General features: G+C 41.2%; 1 protein-coding gene across 1 annotated transcript; it reads right to left on the bottom strand.

Moving 5' to 3' along the window:
• Window positions 1–296: 296 nt before the first annotated feature.
• On the bottom strand, window positions 297–16,486 carry ASAH1 (N-acylsphingosine amidohydrolase 1). The gene is made up of 14 exons (XM_065634804.1): window positions 16,337–16,486; window positions 11,291–11,337; window positions 10,999–11,089; window positions 9,678–9,764; window positions 8,610–8,688; window positions 7,639–7,713; window positions 6,721–6,766; window positions 5,138–5,282; window positions 3,878–3,932; window positions 3,592–3,673; window positions 2,850–2,981; window positions 2,501–2,624; window positions 1,883–1,939; window positions 297–1,290 (listed from the first exon to the last, which is right to left on the bottom strand). The coding sequence occupies exons 1-14, from the start codon at window positions 16,484–16,486 to the stop codon at window positions 1,201–1,203; spliced, it is 1,260 nt and encodes a 419-aa protein (XP_065490876.1). The 3' UTR covers window positions 297–1,200.
• Between the last annotated feature and the right edge of the window lie 265 nt (window positions 16,487–16,751).

Below are 16,751 nucleotides of genomic sequence, written 5' to 3'. Positions count from 1 at the left end.
ACTCTGCAGTGTCTCCTCTTCGCGTGTTCTAAAACACAAGAGCCAGCACTGGAAACCAGTCCCAGCAATGCAGACAGCGACACAGATAAAACCGCTGCCTTCTACATCATCTGCTTCCTAGGATATTAAGGTGCCTATACTTCTATTTCTAAAGGACCTTTACTTTCTTAATTTGAATTCCAGTTAAAGTCTGACTTGGCTCCCCTCCCCCACTTCCCAAAAACCAACCAACTAACCAAAATCCTCCCAAACAACCCAACCGCTATTAGTAGTTGGCTAATTCCTGTTACAGTAATAGCTTTCAGTGTCAGTTTAAGAAAGAAACCAGTTTTCCAGACACTGTTAAAATCAGCCTATTTATTTGGAAGTGAATGCCCTTTCTGGTATGTGATGTGTGATGTGCATGGTGACTTCCACTGACATATGACATCAGTGCATGTGTAATTTGGTCAAAGAAAGTAGTTCTTAAGAATATTTTTGTATTAGTATTTATTTCTTTGAGACAACAGAAAAATCTGTATTAAAAAAATGTTAACAGGCCAAGAATGAGCTTCAGCAAAAGATCTACATATCATTTTTTGGCTCAGATCTTATTTTTGATATTTCCCCAAGAACTTACTTCTGTGACTAGATATGACACTTGGTAGGTTATTTTATAACAGGGCATCTTAGACATATGCTCGTGTTGGACCAGAACAGTAGCATTTCATCTGAAGTGCTAAGGAAAGAAAAACAGAACTGTACTGTCACAGGAGCCTTCCAATACCCAATTCTTTTTCATGCTTGGTAGGTGCAATTTTAACTCACATGTGCTCTAGAAGTATTTTAATCTAAAAAACTCCCCAACGAAACAAAAAAAAAAAAAATTATAACAAACCCACAAACCAACAACACACCAAACCAAGATTACTGTAACGACTGAAGAGATCTAGAGCTAACTGCTGAACTCTCGGCAGAAATGGCTGAAATCAAACCAGACGTAATTAGTACACATTTCTTGTCAGCAGAACTGCTGATCAGAAAGCAAGAAAGTCCAGTGTGAGAAAGGGTCCTCCATTGTTAGAAGCTAATTGCCATTTCTATATAGCCATTAGATTTCTGAAGAAAGGAGTTAGACGGAGGAATCTTCTTCCAGAAGTATCTTTTCTTGGAGGACCTCCAATTCAGACAAGCAGCTTCCAACACAGGAAAGGTGCAGGACTACCACGGACTGCAGGGATCTGGGCACTCCCGCAGGTAAGTCTCTGTGTGACCATTATCCACCTCCATCAGCGTTGTGCACACAGTCAGCTAACAGGAAGGTGGAAGAAAAAAAAAAAAAAGAGAGCGCCTCATTACAGCAATTAGTGAAAAACTGTCTCTGATACTAGCTGAAGAATTCAACTAAAATGAGCATTTGAACACTGCCTCTGCTGAATATAGTAACTAAACTTTATCATTCAAAACCTCTTCTCAGTCCAGTTCAGACTAAAACATCTTCTGTTGCAAGAAGGTTGTACCTGTAGCATGGCTAAACCATGAGGTATATTAACTTGTTTCATGCTGCTTATAAAGGCATATATCACAAATTAATTCAGGTTAGAAGTGTCCTTGAGATGCCTGTAGTGTAAATGCTGCCTCAAACCAGAGCCAGTTATGAGGAAAGAGATAAGGCTACTCGAAGTTTTCAAGCTGTAGTGCCTTTGGAAAACAGCTATTGTTTTTGTTGTTATTGCTGGAAAGCAATTACATTTTACTTTTACAAAGTAACATGGTATTTGTTTTGGTTTTACGTGCATGTTGACACCTAAAAAACACCCTTGAATGTACCACTGTGACCTCCTCCTTAGATGTTAGTGGTCTATCCCCCACTCTAAACTTTCTCCAAAAATAGAAGCATTACCTTATTGAGGACAGGCTTTGTGGAGAGAACATCATAAATTGCTGGTGAGGAGATGTTCTGAAAGAAAATAACACATTGATGTTAATGGACATTAACCTGTTGGTGTAAATGCTGAAACTGTAACTTTTTAGCGCTCAATTAGATAATAAGATAAAGCTTTAAGAGTATGTGATACCCACACATCTTGAGACGGGAAGAACGTGGGCTGCAGAAACTTGAGCAGACCAGATCTCAGTACAGCATGGGACACTTGAGTGTCAGCGTTTGCTGCCTGACAGTGTGTGTTTGAATTTCACTGGTGATAAAAACAGCCCAGGAAACACTGAAAATCTCTCTCAAAGTATCTCCAGGTTTAAGACACTGCACATGCAGCCACAGAAAACACTTGCAGGAAACCCACCTAGGTGAAGAGAGAGCCTGAAACTAAAAAACATTTGTGTAAAGAGCCAGCTGGTTCTTTACTACCCAGAAGCACGGACAAATTGTCAAAAAAAAATGTTAGCCTTGTGTCATTACAGCTGAGCTTGCAAATTCCCTGAACACTCCTGGCCGTGTCAGGCCCGTGCTGTAACTTGGGAGTTTCAAAACAGCAAGGTGAAGTATTCAGAGGATGTTTACCTCTTGCATTGTCTGGTTCAGGCATTTCATTGCAGGCGTTCTGCGATTATCCAAGACTAGCGGAGGCTTCCAGCGATCATAATTTGTTTCTATCACGTACCACGTGCCTTTCTTGATATCAAGGCTGGAAAAGAGGTATATGTTTGTGTTTTGCTTCTCTAAGTATATAGTAAGTACATAAATGGTATATACAGCAGGATTTTTTTTAGGCTTGCTGTGGTACTTTTTGATGATGCTAAAGAAGTGAATTCTTGCACAACAGAAGTCAGAAGGAACACAGGACACCATTATTGGTGGAACCTGTCCTTGTCTGGAAGGCTGAGCTGGGTGTCAGGCCAAGCATACTCACTCCCAGATGTCCAGAGTAGCTGTCCTGGAACGAGTTATCACACACCCTTCTCCAGAATTTTTTCCACCCAGTATAAAGTAAGCTGGAGCCAGCAGTCTTGTGTTTGCCAGTTTGTCTTTTGCATCTTGGTAACTGCGGATAACAAATTAGTGTTGGAATATTAAACACTATAAGAGGTTCAAGTACTGAAGAATGAGTTTCATAGACCCAGGAAAAGTTTGAGTAGTTACACCTTTCTTCCCTATTCATGCATATATGAGGAGATTGTACCCCAGTGAAGGAACGTATTTAAGCAAAGCTCCTCCTATCACTTTCTACCTGAAGTATGGTTGGGTTTGCACTTTTTCTACGTTTAAAACAGGAATAACATGCTGTAATAATAGTCTTATATTCCACCTTATTAATTTACTGCATGAGAGCTTTGTTTGTGTTTCTTCCTGGAATATACTAAGGCCTGTTGGATGTGTTTTGACACAAAATGCTGTTACACATTCAGACACCAGTAAGTTCATTAGGAAAAAAAAAAAATAAGAGAGTAATCAATTTAAGGAGTTTTAAGGAGACCATGTGTGATGCCCCCCCGCCCCCCACCAGAGTAGCAGCAAAATCAGAAGTGTTTCATGTTAAGGCTTCTAGGAAGATAACCTGTATCATCAGATACGAAGCATTCATCTACAGTGTCCATGCTCATTGGAAGCAAAGGAAATTAAAACAGCAGAGTATTTTGAGGGACGGGGAATACCTTGTAGCATTCTCTAATACTGTTCTGGTAAGGAAGCCCATCCACATACCATCTCTTCTACCAAGAAACCATTCAAAGATTCCTGCAAAATATCACCGGTTACAATAATTTGTTTTCAGACGGTTCACTCATGCTATCCAAGCTTTCACAGCCTTTAAAATGGACTGTGTTTTATCTTACTCATCTGGAATCTTTTCACCATTTGTGTGCCTGTTTATTAAGCTAACTGGTAGGCCCAAGGTCTGGAAGAAATGAAGAAATAAGGGAAGAAATGAGCATTACTCACCAATATAACCACCATCAAGACTGAAACGCTCATTCATTGTCAGAGTGAACAAGTCCTGAAAAGCATTAAACAAGTCAAGCTTCATCCATCGCCAGCCCATTAATGCCAGTAATAAACAAGAGGCAGCATTGCAATGTACGTGCCAATTGAGCTTCTTGTTCATTAGACTCTTCCTGTTTGCATAATGGGCTGTAAGATCAAGCCCACACGGAGAAGAAACTAATTTATCAAGGCCTGAGTAAATAGAAATGATAATTCATTGTTTTCTGACCAGGCAGAGCAATCCAGCAAACCATGCTTTTATTCTAATGCTAATGGGGCCATTTTTCTCTTGGTCCTTGTTGCATCACTGAATTACCAGTTTTCCTTTCCCCAATGTATGTAAACTTCTGCTCAGACCTTGCAATACTATTCTAGTTTGAAGGCAGATTTTTAAGTCCCAATGCTAAGCACACCTGGATGTGTTATTGCCGTTCACATGGGCGTGCAGCTGTACACAATTCAATCCACGCTGACAATGTGCAATTCAAATGTAAATCCCAGTCTTCTCCAACTAGTGTTTCTTTCAGAGGAAAGTGGAATTCACCTATGCTGGATCATTTTTAGAATGGACTCTTCCCAATTTATTTGACCAGAAGTCAAAAATAAACGCAGGGATTTATGCCAGAAATGTTCTACTATGAAAAGGGCCACCTATAACAGAGGATAAAGGCAGAGCCTTTACTAGTTGTGGTAAGCTGGAAACCCGGGCATAGTTCTGTATTGCTGGTTTTTAAGATATAGGTAAAATCCAGATTTCAGGTGCCTATTAAAAAACAAACAAACCCAAAAAAACCCACCAAACCCCACAACAATATTGCAATGTAGGACTCCTTTTCCAAGAAGGACTGGGGAAAGAAGTAAAACAGCACAAGTGTACCATTTCACCTCCGGGATCACAGCAGTATCTGTTTGCTGGCAAGAAGCTCCAACCCTTTGGGTGCTTTGTATTGACTCCTGTTCGTATTCAGAATTCAGCATTGTTTTCAAGAATTGTCCAAACATAAATATTTTATTTAAGCAACCTCCTCTAACAAGGAAGAGCGCGGCATTGTTTTCTTTTACCTTTCTTCAAATAGCTGTACTGTGCGCCAGAACAATTAAGAGATCACTTATTAAAAACCAGCCCAAGACAGAGGATGAAAGCAGGAAAATGTACATCTTAAAAGTAAAGTCTGAAGCATATTAACAAATTGACAAGCCCCCCCTCTCCATACTTACTGGTTTGACTCCAGACACCATGCCTATGTATCCTGCAAAATTTGTAGACCTGAATACTGTTTTGTTGTTTCTCTGGAAGTCCAGGTTTACCACTATGGGCTTCAGTTCCCGAGTTACAGTCCAGGAATTATTTTTAACATCCCACCTGCAGAAGACGGTACAGCATTTGAAACTTCCCTCCCTCAGAAGCTTTTTGAACTCCCCTTCGTGGCACTCAGATTTCCTGTGTGTGATGCCCGTCCTCTGATCTTACTCATGTCAACCAAACACCACTGCTTAGTAGTTACCTGAGCAGCACAAGTGAGGGACAACGAGGAAGTCTAAATACAGTCAGTGGAAAGCACCAAGTTTTGTCCAAAGCAAGAGCACAAACACTACTCGATATTAAACAGCACCACCACTGCAGCCGGTTTGTTTTAAACGCGCATCCTTGTTCTATTCCCGCTGGCAAAGGGAGGCCGCTACGGCTACTGCCCGTGACACAAGCCTACCGTATCCTGAAAGGGTCTCTAGCTTGGTCTGCAGCAGAAGGAGCTGGTTCCCTCAAATTCTTTCTTTTCAAAGGGAGAAAACAAACCACATACCACAGGATTTGCTCTACACAAAGGGAAGTCCCCATTCTAGTTAAGATAAGCCAGAACAGCTTGTAGGCAAGAGGGTGCTAAGGAACACTTAGCCAATCACTCAATTCTCTGGAAACAATCCAGATTCTGGGAAGAGCTTTGAAAAGTTGCCTTCATTTTCAGGGAGCATGTTTGCAGTATTCCTGACAAGTGGGAGAAGTTCAACATGAGCCAAACCAAGGGACAGGTGGGAGTCACAGTTGACAGTGTTTGAGGTTTTGATAGACAGGTAAGAATTTTAATAAAGGCGGATATTTAAATTCCACCTGGGCATTGACAGTCATCTGGATGAGTGATGTTACAAAACACACTGGGATAATTAAAGGAAACACTGAACTACCTGATCACGAGGTATGACATGAGAACTAAAAGATAATCCAGTGCTGGGCAACAAACTACAGAGTCTGTATCTAAACGAATTATAATGTTAGATCACTGGAACAGAAATCACTGGCTTCTGAGCAGAAATGGTGAATGATGGGAAGGGGCAGGAGGTCACAGTAGAGTAACTAGGGGGTAATTTAGGAAAAACGCAAACACAAAACCAAGCCCCAAACCAATCCACATTTCACTGCATTCACTAAAACTGATGCTGCTGTCCCACCGTGTAAAGAACAAGATATACTGCACCTCAGAGATAAGGTGACATAGACTGTTCCTTGCTTTGAAATAGTTTTATCTACATCTGAGAAGACACTAAATAACACTGAACTCAACTGTTTTATGAAGTCATTCCCAACACGCTCGGAGCAGTTTGACCAAGATCAGCAGAACAATCTTTTTGTTGTTTTAGCCTTTTTGCACAACATGCAATGCAGAATTACTTGTCACAGGCTTACCAACATCCAGCTCTTCATTTAGACTCAAAGAATGCATATAGAAATTCCAAGTTCAGCTAGGTTTTGATTTGCATTTAACAAATAAATAAAAAAATAAAGAGGCACAAGTTTAAGTATTTACCCAAGAAAGAGTCCAAAATCCAAGTTTCTGGCATGGTACAGCTTCCCTACATGACAATAAATAAATACAGAAATAAATACCATTTTCTAAAGAAAGAAACAAATTTCAGCTTAGAAAACCAGGAAATGAGTCAGCAGGAAAAATACCTGAGAAAATAAGCAGGGAAAATACAACTGTCTAGTTGCCCTTTTATAAGCACAGAAAAATGGTGGGGTTTTTTGGATCAGAGAATTTTTTTGCCATAATTGAAACAAAGTAATCTTGTAAACTACTGTCCATCTCAACCTCAGATGCTTTCCACATTACTTTATTGCAATGGTAATGCCTTGAGCTTCCTCAAAAAGTGAGACATTTGTAATCTCCCTTGAGAATCGCTCAGAAATTTCCTAAGCTGGTGCAGACAAGGGCTGCAGAATTGAGTGAGAGAATGAGAGTCTTTTCTTAAAGCAGACTGTCCACTTTCTCTAGGGCCATACATATGCAACAGCCAGAAACTAGATGCAAAATGGATTGCACTAGAATCCCTCAGGGCACTGAGAAAGTATCAGGTGTCTGGCTGGTGTTACTTTCCCCTAGAAAAACAAATGCTACCTATTAAAACAACAACAACAACCAAAGCCAATCCAAGCAACAAAACCCCAAACGAACCAACCAAAAAAACCCAAACAAAACAACAAACTCCCCCCAATAAAACTAAAACTAAACCATCTTTCAAAGTATTTTTCCTTCTTTTTTCCCAATCTAAGACACCTGTGAGCTCTTATTCCCTTCTCAAGCAATATGTTTTCGTTATCATTGTTTTTAGTCTCTTCTACTAGACATTCTTGCCTGCAGTTGAGAAGGACTATGTTTGTATAACTCAGGTGGACTCTCCCCTACATGACAGAAAACCATTAACGGCATTCTGGGTTGCATTACCTGTTTTATCTTCTGCCACTATTGATGTACATACAGTAAAAATTTCATAAAAGATGTTAAAAATAACAATTTCCCCTAGAACAAAAAGAAACAAAGTTCAACAGTTTTAAACTTTTGCCACAAACAGAAAAAAATTGTTAGAAAAAAAATCATACTGCAAAGTTCAGCATTCTATAATATTTATTTCAAGAATTTCTGTTTAAATCTCATTTGATCTTTGAAATGATCAGTTCAGCAAAATCAAGAGCTTCCTGAAAGACAGACAGAGGGATCAGAATCCCTTGGCCTTGTGCCAGAAAGCTGACAGTCATTGCTCCTTCCTCCTCTCGAAACTTCAAAACAAGCTAGAAAATTCACTTTAAAGAACAAAGCTGCTATATGTACCACCATCCCCATATCAGAGCTGCTGACCAGCACCAGGTGTACTGCTCCCGTACGAGGGAAGCTGTAGGTGCAGGTCTAGGGACCTTCTCTGTCTCAATTCTGGAAGAATCCAGTGTCTGCTTCTCACCTGGAATGGCATTTGCTTGCAGGAGGTGTGGAAGGAAGGCAGGAGGATGTGGCAAGGATCACAAGGGAAAGAAAGCCCAGCATGAAACTGAGCCTTCCATTCTTGGCATGTCAACAGCAGACACAGCTGAGTGGGAAACCAAGGAGAATCAAGGTATTCCCCACACTTTGGTGTACAGGAGCCGAGATTCACTCCAGCTCCCAGAAGTCCAGAGCGAGAAGCTACAGCTCTACAGAAAGTCCCAGCCTGATGAAAGGTGTGTGTGATTTATTGCCACTCTCCTCTAAAATTCTGTTTTCATTCAGTGTGAGGTGCAATTTATTGCTTTATCTACTTAATAATTTATTTGTTAAAGTCACAGAAGACTACAACTAGACTGTGGCTTGGTACACATATTAATTTTAAACAAGTCTGGATTCCTAGTTTTCCACTACATTAATAAAGTGTTGGCAACTATTACCTAAAGGAATCCCAGATGAATTTGCAATCCCCTGGAGTTCTTCATTGAAAGGGTAAGGAAGTGTGGCAGTCAGATGAGCCTGAAAGAAAAAGTTTTGTATGTTGTTTGTGCAAGTTAATGCTATTTTGTTACTTAAAACAAACCTCTCCCCATTAGGTACATGCTTCTCACAACTATTAAGTTGAGTATTTCATTCCTCTGCAGCCTGTAGAACTTGAGGATGTTTGTAGAGTACTTGGACAACAAGCACATAGTCAGGAAAAGTAAAAACTATTACTTATCAAAATATTGACATGTGAGCAATGGAGATTAGCATAGTATCTTAATTATCGTCAGGAGCGACAGACAGAACAGAGTGAAGTAGGACTCTCTCATGTTAAGAGCTTAACTGGAACTGAGCTTGACGTCAGTGTTTAAGGGAATCCCCGCCTTTCAGCATTTGGTTTGACTACCTGTCTGTGCCACCTTCATATCAGCCCCACTCAGGCACACAGGGATAGGACTGAAGTGTGGCCAGCGGGACCTACAGCTGCTGTAAATAAAGAAGAGGGGCAGATTTGACCTTATGCTGTCTCTAGCACTACACAGTTTTCCCCTGTCCTGATTCTATGCCAAAGCCCGGTTTAGTCAGAACCTCATCATTTTTTAAGATGAGGCCTGGCCAAAGTTGCCCCTGTAATCAGACATTCATTACGGTTTTCAAAACCTGATTTTATTCTGCTGCTTAAAAGCAGCTGGACATGTTTGCCATTTCAGTGAAGTGTTTTGCTACAGCAACTAAATCAGTAGCATAAATATCCAGCGTGACTAACCCAAACTTGAAAAGATCTTAGAAAAAAATAGAGGAGGAAGAGACACATGCATTTTAGGTTTGATGGTTCAGAGTATGCAAGAAGGCAAAAGTTCACCAAGAAGGTAAAATTCCAGAGTAACTCTTCAAAACAGCACTTTTGTTCTGGCAGTGGAGGAATGATCACTTGTAAAGCTCTTAATTGCCAAATTTAGTAGCATTCTAATTCTGGTAGTTAGAACATACAGTAATAAAATAATTAAGCTGAAAATACTTACTATTTTTTTATCCACTATGTCAACAATTTTGCCACTGGGGAAGAAGGTATTTGCTATATCTTTAATATTCTGGACCACAGTCTTCAGCTAAAAAGAACAAAGGATTTCATTGAATAGAAGATCTTGAGCATAAGAATTGCTAGAATGCTAACAGAGCTCCCTCACATACTTCTCAAAAACACATTTTGTTGAAAAAATACTTAAAGAAAGTGCTAAACATGGTGTTCTTGATGAGAAAGACACCCCCAACTCCCCATTAAAGAGTCACTCTTCAAACTTTATTCAGATAACTTTCTAGATTAGCTCCAACATGTCCCTCTACCAGAGAAAACTAATTACCGAAAAAAGCCGTCCTCATCTTCTGCTCCTTTGATCACATTTTAATACTCTGTGCTCTTCTGTCTCTAAAAATGTTAATTAAAAGCTCTTTGCTTAAGCACTGATGTCCTTCAAGCCAAAAAGACTCTGTAAATTTTTTATAAAAGTACACACTTTGCATTTGTGACACGTGAATGGTCACAAACAGGAGTTCCACTCTGTGATCGAACTCTAAAGTACACGAGAGAGAACACTTTCCAGAATTTCATGTGCAACTTGAAGCTTCCAACACCCACTGGTTTAAAGGAGACTTTTAGAATAAATAGTATGGTGTAAGTAGAATTTGCCTGGCTTTCAGAGGTGAAAGGTCAAAGTCAACAGGGATACAGCAAAAATCCCTGGTCTTTTTGAGAAATTAAGCATTACTGAACTGAATTTTCAGCAACCTTCAGAACAGCTATTCCAAGTAGTTCGAAATAGGCTTGAGTATTTTAAAAACTATTTCTGCTGTGTAAACGCCAGTGCCGCAACCAGCATCCCTGAACGGGTCAGGAAGTTCTTAGTTCCCCCCTCACCATTGCGTCATCTCACGCAGTGCTCTGAGAGCAGCAGGGATGTGCAGAGGAGAAGGGACGCTGCTTCAGTTTCACTTTCCTGAGGCTGCCCCCTTGGTGTTCTCCTCCCCTTTCAGTCTGTATTACTTCATGACTAAAGAGCTTTGAGAAACGAAAGCCCACTTTATGCCACACTGATTTTCATTCCTCTGCACCCCAAATACCAGTGTCCCCACGCTTGATGCTGTCAGCTCAAGTGTTGAACAGAAAAAAGTTTTACTCTAGCAATTATTTCAGTCTAGAATCATATTTAAAAAGTCAACTAGAAATATTGTCCGTTTCAGAGAATTTTAGCACAGATATTCTGTTCCAAACCATTTCTTCAAAATAAAAGGCCACGTGTTAGTTTTATACCTGCAAAGCTTCAGCACAAGCTCTGCATTTCATACCTGTGTCTTTTTGTCATGCATCAGGTTATCCCATCTTTTCCTGGGAGGTAAATCAAGATTTATGACATATGTGGGTATATTCCCTTTGAAGCTGAAAGAGAAGTACCAGAATTCAAATTTAAAGAAGGCTTTGAAAAAACAGGTGACAAACCAGGCGATTCCCACCTCTAAATAGCATTTTCTAGATCTGCAACGGGAACAAGTTACCAAAAAAAAAAACCCAAAACCTGTTCAGACTTGAAAATCACTACTTTTCTGTAATTTGTTAAACAAGCCGAATCAGATTACTTACGTTGGTCCTGAAGGAGGGTACATTTTACTCCTGCACTCTTCTCCATACTGTAAAAACAGTGAAACATCACTATTTAGCTTCTTTGTTAAAACACTTTATTATTCTAGAAGACTTAGTTTCGAATTAAACCTTTAGGACTAGTCAGCTAATTCAATTCATGACGATTTGACAAAGGAAGAGAAAGTCTTGGGACTTTGGAAAAGGTGCAGAGGAGAATACAAGAGGCAGGGGACAAACAGCAGCTTCCCCATGCTGTCTGACAGACTTTCAGACAACTTGCCTAAAGAAGCCCAAGGCGAGCACAAGCTCATGATAGATATGCAAACCGATTTTTACTCAGTGCGATTCAATGAAGAGCACTTCAAAAGCATAGTCTTTACACAGGTTCAGAAACCTTACATCTCAGCATGGAGCGGTTTGTTCTGTTCGTTCAATTCATAATCTCATTTTATAGTGTCATTTATAATTATCGTCAGTGTTAAGATTCATTGTGCAGCTGGGGCAGAGAAAACACGCTGAATTTTAGGCAAATTACTCCGCCAAGAAATGAGCTATACAGCATGACTTTTTATTTAGTGTGGAAAAGCCCTGCTGAACTGGTGTTAAATATTATGAGAGGTGCATTTCAGGAATATACCTAAAAACTAGTTACCTTCACTCCTGTAAGCACAGCTAGTTACAAATGCAACTTTGAGAACTGTATTGGGTATAGTCAAAGTGAAGGCAAGGGTGGCTTCCCATCAGTGACACAGAACACGCACATACATACATAAACATATGTATATACATGCCACAATTATAATTGCAAGTTTCACCTAATGAAACACAAGCAAATGCCTACTAGCTACACTTGTGCTTCCAGCCAGGTGAGAGCAGCCCAGATTTGGTCCCTGAGCTATCTGAGCAGATCAGTGACTCCTACGAGCACAGTCTGTCCCACCAGGAAAAAGGAGAGGTACACATGCTCTGCCTGGAGTCCATGCAAAGGCTCCCGAATCACGAGTGTTTGTGAGACAGAACAGAAACAAAAATACGTAGCGATCCTTCCATCAGTTCCCCCCCTCCCTGCCCTCAATTGCCAATATCTATTTGGCTGTACTGATTAGATTACTTTATGAGTGTGTCCTTATAGCACCTTCTGGCTCCAGTAAAAACCGAGACAAGATCTCTAGCAGCTACGTATCTGGGACAATCAAGCTCACTAAAGTCCGTGTTCTCTTTGGGCTAATCACATTATCTGTTTTTAATGCATTAGTCTAGAAAACACAATGTCTTACAGAATGGCATGGACTTCAAAAACTGGAGCAATTTGTTAGAACTGGCAAGAGGAACTTTAAAGTGAGATTGGGTTCTGTGTGTTATCATGTCTTTTTTTTTGTATTGTTTCCAGTAGCTGCAAGAAAGTATGAGATTAATTTTGGTTTTCCTACACGCGAGACGCAGGTATAGGACCAGCAGCTCTGTGTTTCCTAGATGGCACTGCGGTGCAATCCTTGCAGAGCTGGAACAAAGGTCAAACACAAGAGGCCATTTAATTGTCAAAATGAGGAAGTTTCAAAACAAGGAGGGTAGGGGCCAATATCAGATGACTAATTAGGCAACAAAAGTCAGAGGCTTTGTGCAAAGCCAAGCAAATACTTAACAGTATTAATGCAACTGTCTTGTGAAATTTTCCATCCTGCATTACTAAAATCAACCACAAAAGGGACATTACATATACATCCTACTGCAATGGATGCACAGATTTGGACCTTCAGGAAATATTTCCTGTCAAAATAGGCTTCTTGACAGATAAAGCAAGAAATTATCCAAAATGGATGAAAGTTCAATTGATCTGTTGGTATGGCCCATGTGTACACAGATGAAAAAGTGGCAACCATGCAAACTGATTTCAGAGGAGTTTAAGTCATGTCTCAGGTGCTAAATGTTATGTCACTCCTGACACTCTCTCCTGAGATTTTAATCTTGTATTTGAAGCTATTTTTATCTTACCAGTCCTCTGCAACCTAAGGCATGAAAGAGGTGGGGAAAGACACAGTTAAACGACGTTAAAGGAGACAGAGAACAATGTTGCCTCCTCACATGTCAGTCATTTTAGACTTCTTACCTGTCTTCATATAAAGCAAGCTAAAGAAACCAACAATCCCACAAACAACCTGTACATCTCCCCAAACTGTTAGCATTGATTTGAGATAGCTGAAGAAAGCCAAGATTATGAACAGTTTCTTTAGGTAAACTATCATATGGTGGCATATAAGCAGTAATTTAAAAAAGATGTCAAGACAACCAGAAAACTACAAGTAATTTTGTGGTTTGTTTTTTTTTTTGGTTTTTTTTTTTTTTCCACACCAAGTTCTAACAAGGAACAAAGAAATTAATACCTTTTGCAATCAGCTAAAGACTAACAGCAATCTCTTTTGACAAGGTAAAAAGGAAAAAAAAAAAAAAAAAGACACCTAAACAATTTTCTTACAGCAATAGAAAAACCACCAGGCACTTTCTATCACCAGAATGAAACAAGCAGCTATGAAGTTAGTGCTGCGGTCAGTGAGATCCTCCCTTCCAGAGAGGCTTGACACTGGAAGAAGAACAATAAACGCTGTAAACAGAATCAGGAGCAGCCTTCCAGCATGAGAGAATCGCCTGGAGTTTCCAATGTGACAACTTGTGTTTCCTTTTCTCCCAGAAAGCAGAAGCTGGCTCCAAACAGGAGGATGGCACTATAAATTTGCTTTTCAAAGATGCATTGAACACCCTAGGAGGGATACAGCTATCCCTGAATGGTGGTTAAATGGTTCTCTTTTTTTATTGCTTTAATTGCCTTTTACTAGTAGGTTGCATATTTTGATTATCTTATGTACTGCTGACTTTTGAATTTGCATGTTTGTAATGATACAAAAATGGATGCATGGCAGCATAGCAGAAAAACACTAAAAGAAAGAGAACACAGTGGGAAAGAAAGGCGATATGGTATGGGGAAAGATGGAAATAATAAGAAAAAATGGAAATAGCACGGATGATTTATATTATGACCAAATGTATGAAAAAATAGTAGAGCAGAGCAGGAACCAAATAGCTAACAAACTGCCAAGAGGAGGAGGGGGGGAAATACGAAAAAATAACAGCCATTATTAACTGGAGTAAAGAAAATTAATCCATAGTTCAGTAAGTACTGAGTAAATATTTTAAAACCTAGCCTGACTCCATTACTGTGAAATAGGTTGAAAGTAGTTTCTCCTGTCTAAAGAATGCCAGCACTAACACTTTCTTCACTACTCTCAGACATATACACATTCAGGTGAACCCTCTCTGGCATCCTTCCTTAATATTCAGCGTTTCTCACCTTCATATTTAAAAATAAATATAAAATGACCTTGTTGATCTATGAAATATAATTTCGTAGATTAAGGACATGGCACTCAATCTCTTTCAGAAAAAATTATCTGCTCTATTCAGCATCTTTTGGTTTATGAACTCTGGTCTAATACATTTTTCTCTCTATTCTTCTTCCCTTGCAGGATGATGCCAACGCAGCCCCGTCATGCTGCAGCAGTCCCAACGCTGTTCACCCCTCTGAACACAGAAATTAAGAGTACTCTTGCAGTGCTGAAGAAATGGGGAATGAGCCAATTTAAATTACGGTTTGGACAAAAAGCTCATTATGACCAAGGGTGCCTACCCGCAAGCTAAAGGGACTGACAGTTTGCACCACCGAGATGTAACTCACAGCATTTAGCTTCCACGTTCTTTGTTAACAAAAATAACCCAGACAGCTGTACACAAGATGACAACAATCGTCGTTCATTCTTCTGCAAATGATGCATCCCAGCATCTCGACCAAAAATAAAATAGCCAAGCCTGACATGGGGCTGCAGAGCAGCACAACCTGCAACCCGGACACCCAGTGGATATTGTGCAAGTGCAAAGACGTACTGAGTGCAATCAAATGCAAAAATCAAGCTCTAATGACAGACTTTGCTGATAGCTGGCATTTTCTCCCCCACCCCACCCCCAAGGAAGCTTTTGGCTAAAATTCTGAAGGTGTTTTAAGCTGAGATGGGCTTATAGTCTTGGGAAGCTGCTGTTTGTGGGGAGGGTGGGATTGGGTGCACAGAAGAGGGCCTAATTCTGCGTAGATAAGATGTTAAGGGAACATGGGTCATCTAGATGTCCACAGTCGTCCCAAGCCTTTCCTGCAGTCCTCCCCTCTCCCCAAAACCATACTTGTTCTCCTGAAAGCAATATAATTCGCTAGGAAAAGTCTTTGAGCAAGCACAAAATAATACAGCAAGTAGCGTGCTCCCAAAATATTTTAAACCAGATAAGAATATTTTGAAATTCAGAGATATTTAATAATATGTCCTCTTCACAGAGGATGAGGAGATTCAGAAACTGCAGAGATGAAGGAGAGCTTCCCAAATGAAAAGCACGTCAGGAGGCAGAACAGCTGTTGCATGCCCATGGAAACCAGCCTGTTCCAAGTAACTACTCCTCTCCTCGACTTCACAATGCCACCGAAAGTTAAATGCTTTACCTAGTCATTAAAAACCAATACAAAACCACCAACGACAAAAACAACAACAACAAAACCCCACGAAAAAAATCCCCAAACACCACCACCACAGCACCCAAACAAAACCAACACCCCAAGCCCACCTGCTCTACACTTTTCTCCTTGGGTGAAGCTCCAGCAGATTCAAAAGCGTGTGTGCTTTTAGTAAACTCTCATTAACTTTCGCTTTGAACAAATCATTGTTTCAGTGCAACGTTACACTATTTACGTTACAGGTGTATGTGAAACCGAGCGCAGGAGCGAGTAAGGACTCGTCAAACACCCCGATAAACACCAGAACTCGTCCCGGCGGCCGGAGGAGACATTTAAAAGCTCCGAAGTCCGCGAGGGCAGCGCGACGCCGCCTTCGATTCGCACCCGTGGATTTAAAAACACGCGTGGCCTCCTGTCGCCCACCACACCCGCCCGCCCGAGCCCCGCCAGCCCTCGGGCGGGCCCGGCCGCGCCCCTTCCCCCCGCACCGCCAGGCTCACCGGGTCCGGCGCCCACACCAGCTCCGCCACGACGAGCAGCGCGGCGGGCCACAGCAGCGCCCGGCGCCGGCCACGGCCACAGCCCCAGCTCCAGCCCGCCATCCTCCTCGCCCGGCTCCGGCGCGGCGCTCCCCGGCGCGGCGGCCACATGACCCGGCCCGGCCCGCCCCGCAGAGGCGGGAGGAGGCGGCAGCAGCGCCGGGGCGGGGGCACCAGGGCCCGGCCGCCGCCGCCCAGGCCGCTCCACCGCCTACCCGGCCCTCCTTTTGATTTTTTGATAAAGCAGAGGTATTGATTCTCACCCGCGCTTCTAAAAGGGAGAAGCTTCGCACAAGATCTGAAGGAAAATCGCCTCTCTTAGGCAATACCGAGAGCAAACCCGTGGCACCGGTTTTCACGTGGTAAATATTCTGAT

Source organism: Caloenas nicobarica, chromosome 4 (genome assembly GCF_036013445.1).
Source record: "Caloenas nicobarica isolate bCalNic1 chromosome 4, bCalNic1.hap1, whole genome shotgun sequence".
NCBI classification, from domain to species: Eukaryota; Metazoa; Chordata; class Aves; order Columbiformes; family Columbidae; genus Caloenas; species Caloenas nicobarica.
The sequence above is the reverse complement of the archived record's forward strand: the minus strand, read 5'-3'. Positions and strand labels throughout refer to the sequence as shown.

Coding starts and splice junctions, on each gene's coding strand:
- ASAH1 (XM_065634804.1), bottom strand. CDS start 16,486: ATGTGGCCGCCGCGCCGGGGAGCGCCGCGCCGGAGCCGGGCGAGGAGG. Junction 9,765..10,998: donor TGCATGACAAAAAGACACAG/GTATGAAATGCA, acceptor TGTTCTTTTTAG/CTGAAGACTGTGGTCCAGAA. Junction 3,933..5,137: donor TGGTGTCTGGAGTCAAACCA/GTAAGTATGGAG, acceptor AATGCTTTTCAG/GACTTGTTCACTCTGACAAT.